Source organism: Pipistrellus kuhlii, unplaced genomic scaffold (assembly GCF_014108245.1).
Source record: "Pipistrellus kuhlii isolate mPipKuh1 unplaced genomic scaffold, mPipKuh1.p scaffold_m20_p_109, whole genome shotgun sequence".
Lineage (NCBI taxonomy): Eukaryota > Metazoa > Chordata > Mammalia > Chiroptera > Vespertilionidae > Pipistrellus > Pipistrellus kuhlii.
The window spans coordinates 516279-523906 of NW_023425415.1; the positions used below are offsets into that span (position 1 = coordinate 516279).

At 63.9% G+C, this 7628-nt stretch overlaps 1 protein-coding gene across 28 annotated transcripts in view; it reads left to right on the forward strand.

Annotated features, from left to right (window-relative positions):
* Positions 1-7483, forward strand: part of NRXN2 (neurexin 2) — a 102448-nt gene extending 94965 nt beyond the window's left edge. For 17 of the 28 annotated variants that reach the window (XM_036430467.2, XM_036430466.2, XM_045578923.1 and 14 more), the window contains one exon: positions 6100-7483. In XM_036430467.2, coding sequence (XP_036286360.1) covers positions 6100-6983 — 884 coding nt within the window. In that variant the 3' untranslated portion in view covers positions 6984-7483. The remainder of the gene's footprint in view (positions 1-6099) is intronic. The other 11 variants (XM_036430472.2, XM_036430473.2, XM_036430478.2 and 8 more) reach the window with 1 other exon arrangement.
* Positions 7484-7628: the final 145 nt, after the last annotated feature.

The window sequence follows — 7628 nt, forward strand, 5'->3', positions numbered from 1 at the left end:
GAGTGCGGGGGGCTCGCGGAGGGGAGGGTTTGCGGGCCAGGCCTGGGCGGGAGGTGCACGTCGCTCCTGCCGGTCCTGCCCCCGGGAGCCGGCCCCGGAAGGTGTGGCCAGCAGAAACAGGGTGACAGCTGGTGACTTACTCGCTGCGGTCTGCTTTTCCAGTCACCAGTGACCCATTCCGTTCTTCCCACCCACAGCACACCACCCCTCCCAAGGGGACCCCGAAAGCCCACCTAGTGAGGGCTGTGACCTCAAAGGTGAGGTGGCTGCCCACTCCATGGGGTACTGGCCTGGCTCCTTGGTACCGTGTGCGGTCTGGATCCCCACCAACTAGTTGATCTCATGGCCCAGCACACACCCGAATACAGTGGTGGGCCAGAGAGCCACCCCCCACCCCCGCCCCCCAGTCAGCCTCCCAATCGAAAAGGGTTGGAGGGGAGGCAGTGGCTCCTGGCTCCGAGCGCAAGGAAGTCCGCCAGCAGAGCACAGAGCACAGTGCACAGAGCACCGAGCACAGTGCACAGAGCACCAAGCACAGCACAGAGCACAGAGCACTCGCCTGCGGTGGGCAGGGTTGTCCTTAAACCCTCCTCTGCTGCTGGGAGAGATACCCTCCCCCTGGCGCTGCCCTCTGGAAGGTGCTTCCTGGCTTCCCCTGTTCAGGGCCGTCACAGTGGGTCACGGACTGCACCCCACATGCCCAGTGGGCGGGGAAGAATGCCCTCTGGGGGCTGCGGCACTGACGTCCACTCCGGCTCATGCGTATTTGAAAGGGCCCTGAAGGTGGAGTGAAGGCTCCCAGTGACCACGCTCAGGGACCCTTCCAGACCGTTCCCCAGGCCTGTCTTGGTTTAGGGGTGATGTCTGAGGGCAGGTAGCAGTTGGTGGGAGTGGCCACACCTGGGTCTGCTCCTGGGCCTGGCTGAGCCCCGGTCCAGGTGGCGCTCTGCGCCGCGGTCCCACAAGTCTGACGATGTGGGGTTTGGAAGCAGCGCCTCTTCTGACACTTGCCGGCCCCACATTGCCGGGTCCCTCTGTTCCCTCATCTCTGCAGCGCCGTGTCCTGCCTGCCTTTGTCTCCTCACTTGTCTGTCACAAGAAGCAGGAGGCAGCGGCCAGCAGCCGCCCTGACCTCCCGGGCGCTGGCCCCGGTGCCTGTGCCTCAGCTCGGCTGCCCCTGTCATCACAGCGACAGTGGGGCCACAGCCCCGAGCTGCATCACGGGCTTCCCCTGCCCGGCTGCCCGTGTCCTGGGCTGTTGTGTGATGCACAGGTTCCCATGACACCGTTTCTGGGCAGGTCTCTGATCCAGGAGCGTCCGTTTGTGTCACCAGTGCCCTGGAGTCTCGGGGGTGTTCTCAGAAAAGGGGAGCTGCTTACGCTGGGGGAGCCTAGGCACCTGACCACTGTCTCAAGGGCGCTTTGAGAATCCAGCCTCCTTCCACTTACGGGCTCCCCACTTTTGACAGGGGGTCGCAGGGTCCCTGGGAGGAGGGGAAAGAGCAAGGAGGGTCATGCACAGGAGGCTTTTCCGGGCCGGTACTGCCACTGCTCAGTCACGTGGCCACACCTAATTGCAAGGGAATCTGGGAAATGACTCGCTACCCAGCAGATGGAGAAAATGAGTTTGGGGAAAGAGGTGACCCTAGGAGCACAGGGCATGTGCACAGACCCACGGGCACGTTCACGTGTCCGCAGGGGCACACCCACACTCCCACACCTGCGCACACGAGCTCAGGCTTACGTGCACACATGTCTGTTTAGGCTCAGATCCATCGAGGTTCATGTATGCACGTGATTAGAGACATGCCCAGGTGCCCGGAAGCAGGCCCTCAGAGCTGTTTGTTCCTGCACACGTGCACACAAGTACCTCCATCTCTGACCTTGAATCCACCAAGGTGCTTGCCGTGGCCGGGCGGGTATTTCTGGGTTGGGCAGGGCCCCGTCCTTCAGGTCACAGCACACGATCATGCAGGCCCCCTGCTGGAACAGGTGAGTGAGCGCTGAAGCTTCTCAGGCACCCTGTGTGCCCAGCTGCAGGTCCTGGGCCCGGAGGGTGGGGCTGTGCTCACGAGAGGACAGGCTGCCTCCGCCCAATGGTGCGGGAGATGCTGCTGGCACCCACAGGCAGTGGCCAGCCAGGGCTGCCTTCCTTCTCATTTGCATAAATTGCTCTTCGGACTCTGGCCTTGCCCTCAGCCTGGGCAGGGCACCTGGTGGCTGAGGCCTTAGCCAGCTGACGGCTGAGTTTCTGACATTCAGCCTCAGTTCCAGACTTTGGGGGTGGGCACATCCTGTTTGGAGGGAGTGGGATTCATGGGTAGATTCCCAGTCGGGCTCTTCTGTTCCCTAAAGGCAGCTGGGTGGTGGGGTGAGGGTGGGGGGAGGGGGCCTCCGCATGTGGACCTGTGGCAGGCTGGGGCTGGGGGAGGAGGTGCCCGGTGACGGCTGGTGGTCTCCTCGCCAGAAGGGAATCCTCCAGCAAGTGGGACTGGAATTCAGGTTCAGAGCAGGGGGGTGGCAGCCGTGGTAAGTGCACCTGCATTTCCCAAATGCTGCCCATAGGGGGGCTGCTGGCATCCTTACCAAACCGGGGCGCCCCGCCCAATGTGCGCCCTTGGTGTGTAGCTGCACCCAGGGTCTTTGTGAGTCTGCACCCAAGTTGGACTTTCGCAGTGAGGAGTCCCTGGGGACCCTCCTCTCCTCCTAGGTCCCGCTGGGAGGCTTGCCTGACGCTTCCTGCACCAGAGTGCAGCCCAGGAGAGCCCAGTGTCCACGCTGTGTGAGACTGGGCTGCCCCAGAGCCCAGGCCAGCTTCAGAGCTTCAGGGAAGGGAGGCGGCCTGGGGTCTGACAGCCGTTCTCTTGCTGAGGGTGAGGCGCAGGGGGAAGCGGTGTGGGGTTGGGATCGATGTGGAGGGTGGAGGTGGAGGTGACGGGGACAGTGTGGCCGGGGTTAGGAGGGAAGCAGTGAAGGCAGGACACTGGGTAGATGAAGGCCCAGGAGAGCAGGGGTGGGGGTGGTGCCAGGTGTGGAGGCCGGGAAGCAGACGGAGTTGAAGGGAAGGGGAAAGAGGTGCATGTGACCAGGCCTGGGGGGCTCTAGAGGCGGGGCGAGGCTGCTCAGGGGAACTGGGAGCCGGTGTGTCCTCAGGGCCTAAACCCCAAGAAGTTGGAGGAGATGGTTGTGGGGCCCAGGCCTGATGCCTCCGCATCCCTCGTCGAGATGGGGCTGAGAAAGAGGGCAGGGAGCCACGGCCTGTGTCCTGATCAAGTACTCCCAATCCTGTGCCCTGGGCCTGGCCAGCCTCAGTCCTCAAGTTTCCAGGAGCAACTGGTGTCCCAGTTCCAGGGCTAAATTGGGGACAGCTAGGGGTTGAGCAAGGCTCCTGCAGGCTGGCCTCGCAGTGCCTGCGGCCCGGGTGGGTGGGGGAAGGGGATCAGGACCAGCGGGCCTGGCCTGGGAGAGGGCCTTTCACCCGCCTCCAGCCGGCCTGGCTCAGAGGAGACGCGTGGGGACGTGTCTTCCCTTCCTGGGCCGGGGAGACAGACAGAGGCCTCGCCTCTCCTGGCAGTGAGCTCAAACCTGGGAGAGGAGGAGGTGTTTGGCGGGATTCGCACCCTGAGAGACCCCAGCAGGGGAGGTGTTCTGAACAGAAGGCAAAGGTCAGGAGGGGGCAGGTGGGGGGCCAGCGGTGAGGCCCCCAGATGTGTTCAGGGTCCATCCAGAGGGGGCCCCCCCATAACAGGCCAGGTGCTATGACTCGCAGGGCTGCCAGCTGAGAGCGGAGGTGGCCCCTTCCCCAGGGGCCAGGTGCTGGGCATGTACTGGGTCTGGGCTCAGGTGGGGAGGGAGGACAAATTATGTTCAGCTGTCGGCTGGAGGTGATTGGGAGCCAGGCCATGGCACCACCCTCATTGTATAACGAGGAAACGGAGGTCCAGAAAGAGAAGGAAACACGCCGGGGTCGCGCGGGAATTAACGGCAGAGCAGTCTGTGGCCTCCAGGTGCAGCCGCCTGGCAGGCTGCTACAGCGAGGGGATGAGCCAGGCCTCCCGGTCGCCTGTGCGGCTCGGCCCTCCTGGCCCCCCAGGCCGCAGAGGGACTGGATAGGCCGCTAGTCCACCCAGCCTGCCTTCCACCTAGGCCTTGGCATCCTCCATAAACGCCAGGTAGGACGGACCCAGCTCCACCATCATCTCTGTGCTTGGCTGCGTCTTTCCGTGTGGGCCAGGCGACCGGGGGCTTCCTAACCTGGGTGCAGGTGAGCCTCTGCTCAGGGGGGTTGGAGGTTGATGAGAAAAGCAGCCTGAGGTACTCAGCAAGACTTGGAGTTCAGTGGCAGGATCTCGGCTGCGGTTGGCTAGTGTGGCCAAGGATGGCTCTGCCAGGTTGCTGGAGCTGGTAGTCTGATCAGCGGAGGTGTGAGCAGCTGGCCTGGCTGCAGAGTGGCAGGCTGGCCTGGCAGCGGAGCCCTAGGGTGCTTCCTACAGGGGTGGAGAGCTCGTGGTGCCATCTGTGAGGAGCACGCCCGCCCGGCAGAGCCCAGGGAGGAGACTCAGATGGGGGCAGGGCTTGTGCTGCGCTGCCTGGGAGAGAGAGCACGTCCAGCCCCTCCAGCCTCCCTGAACCCGGCTCCAGCTCCCTTCTACCCAACACTAGCGGACTGCAGTGCTTTGGGTTGAGAGGGGGGCCTAATGGGCTGATGGGAGTTGTAGTTGTTGACCCAGGGGCTGGTGGGAAATGTGGTCCATACCCCTCCAAAAGCTGATGGGAGTTGTAGTTCTCACCCTTTGGGGCTGATGGGAATTGCAGTTTCTGCTCTGGGGTCCCGCCTCATTAGACCTAACGCCCCCAAAGCCCTCCCCAATGGTTCCCTTGGGCCCCCTATTAGCAAATGCTTCCTTCCCAGACGGCTGTGTATGTATTCTTTTTCTTTTTTTGCTTTCTTCTTCTTTCCGTTGTTTTATTATTGTTTTAACAATAATAAGAGGGCCAGCAGCAGTCAAGCTCTGGCCAGGTCCTGGAGGCCCATGGGGGTTTGGGGAGGGGGCGGGGGGAGTCAGTGGGGGTCAGAGGTGGAGGGTGAAGAAAGAGAAAGTCGGGAGTTAGGGAAAGCTCAGGAACCTGGTGTCCCTGCCCGCCCCCACCTCCCTGCCTCACCCTGGCTTCTCACCGCCCCTCCCAGAGTAAGGCCTATGGAACAAGACCCGCCCTGCCCACTCTTCCTCGTGGTCACCGCCCACCTTCAATTTCTCCTCCCCATGGCTCCCCTGCAGCTCACCACCCACCTCCTTCCATGGCATCCTCGCCCCTCCTCACACCGGGAGCAATCCCTGCACAGCCCCTCCGTGCCTCTCCCCAAACCCTCGTCCCCCCGCCCCCGCCCTCACGCTGACACCCTGACACCCTGACACGGTGAGGTAATGGTCCCTCAACAGCACCCCGCAGTCCAGCTCTGCTCCTGTGATGGGGAGAGGGCCGCAGTCAGGAGGAGAGAGTCTCGGAGGAGGTGCCCAGGGCGAGGAGAACGAGGGAGGGAGATGCGGAGCAGGCAGACAGGAAACGTGGTGCGGAAAAGTTGTTTTTTCTTATTTTTTTCGGGAGAACCCGCTTACACAGCTCTGTTTGTAATTTTTTTCTTCATGCTAAAATCACACGGCCTATTTGTTGATGTAAGTTGCCTGAATTCCGTGGTATGCTATCTTCTTTTTTAAAAACAAAAGAAAAAAAAAAACAAGCAAAAAAAGACATATCTAGAAAAAAAAGCCCTAAGAGTACTGTTGTTAGGCTTGTTTAAATGCTGCTCTTGTATGTTTTTAAAGTCGTAAGCCAGTAGAGTTTCTCTTTCCGTTTCTTTTCGATTTCCTTTCCTTTCTGTTCCTTTCGGTTCCTTAGACAAAGCCCAGGGAGCAGAGCCCGGGAGCCCGGGACCAGCGCTGCCGCTAGGGCGTGCGCGGCCGGCGGGCGGCGGGAAGCCCGCTGTAGTCCCCGCCGAGGCCAAGTGGGACGGTTGGGGGTGAGGCTGTGGTTCTCGCTCTGGGGCGCCCCGCGCCCCGGCCCGCGCTGACGCCGCCCTCTCTTCTCTCTCTGTTCTAGGAGGAGAGTTAATATTGCCCATTATCACGGAGGACTCCTTAGACCCCCCTCCCGTGGCCACCCGCTCCCCCTTCCTGCCCCCGCCCCCCACCTTCTACCCCTTCCTGCCGGGCGTGGGCGCCACGCAGGACACCCTGCCCCCGCCCGCCGCCCGCCGGCCGCCCGCGGGGGGCCCCTGCCAGGCCGAGCAGGAGGACAGCGACTGCGAGGAGCCCGGCGAGGCCTCGGGCTTCGCCTCCGGGGAGGTCTTTGACTCCAGCCTCCCCCCCACGGACGACGAGGACTTTTACACCACCTTCCCCCTGGCCACGGACCGCACCACCCTGCTGGCCCCCCGCAAGCCCGCCCCCCGGCCCAACCTCAGGACAGATGGGGCCACGGGCGCCCCCGGGGTGCTGCTGGCGCCCTCCGCCCCGGCCCCCAACCTGCCCGCGGGCAAGATGAACCACCGCGACCCGCTGCAGCCCCTGCAGGAGAACCCGCCCCCGGGGCCCGGGGCCGCCCCCTCCTCCGAGCCGCGGCGGCCCCCGCCCCCGCGCCCCGGCGTGACCGCGGCCCCCGGCTTCCCCCGTCTGCCCACAGCCGGCCCCACGGGCCCGGGGGAGCGCGGGCCGGGCGCCGTGGAGGTGATCCGCGAGTCCAGCAGCACCACGGGCATGGTGGTGGGCATCGTGGCGGCCGCGGCGCTCTGCATCCTCATCCTGCTCTACGCCATGTACAAGTACCGCAACCGCGACGAGGGCTCCTACCAGGTGGACCAGAGCCGCAACTACATCAGCAACTCGGCGCAGAGCAACGGCGCCGTGGTGAAGGAGAAGGCGCCCACCGCGCCCAAGGCGCCCGGCAAGGCCAAGAGGAACAAGGACAAGGAGTACTACGTCTGAGCCGCGCCCGCCCGCCCGCGGGTCCGGCCTGTCCGTCCGGGCGTCCCGGGGAGGGTGCGCCGCCCGCCCGGGCTCTGCCACCCACACCCGGCTGCCTCGGACTTCTCTCGTGAAGAGGAAACGCAAAAAAAGAAAAGAAAAAGAAAGCAAAGGAAAACCCCGTGCTCGCCCCTTTCCTCCTGCCGACCGTCCGACCGTCTGTCCGACCGACCGTCCAACCGTCCGGCGGCGCCGTCAGTCCGGCGGCTGCCCCCAGCGCTGCCCCGGGCCGGGCGCCTGCTCCAGCCCCGGGCTGATTTATTTTTTTAAGGGGTAGTTTTATTTTGTGGGGTTGGGCGGGAAGGAAGGCCGCGGGTTTTGTCCGGTTCATTTCCGCCGACTTTTCTTTCTCCCCCTCCGTCCCTGCCGCCTTCCTTCCCCCCCAAGCCCCCCCCACCCCCCAGGCTTACGGTGTCTCTCGGGCCCCCCTCCTTCCCATTGTGTGTGTGTGTCTGGTTTCTCCCTTTCCTCCCTTTGGGTTTCCAGAGTCGGTGGGAGAAGGGGGGAGGGTGGGCGAGTGGCCCAGCGAGGGAGTGGGGGGCGGGTGGGGCAGTGGGTGGCCCCAGCGCCGGGCTCCGTCCACCTGGGAGAGGTGCCTTCCCGGGC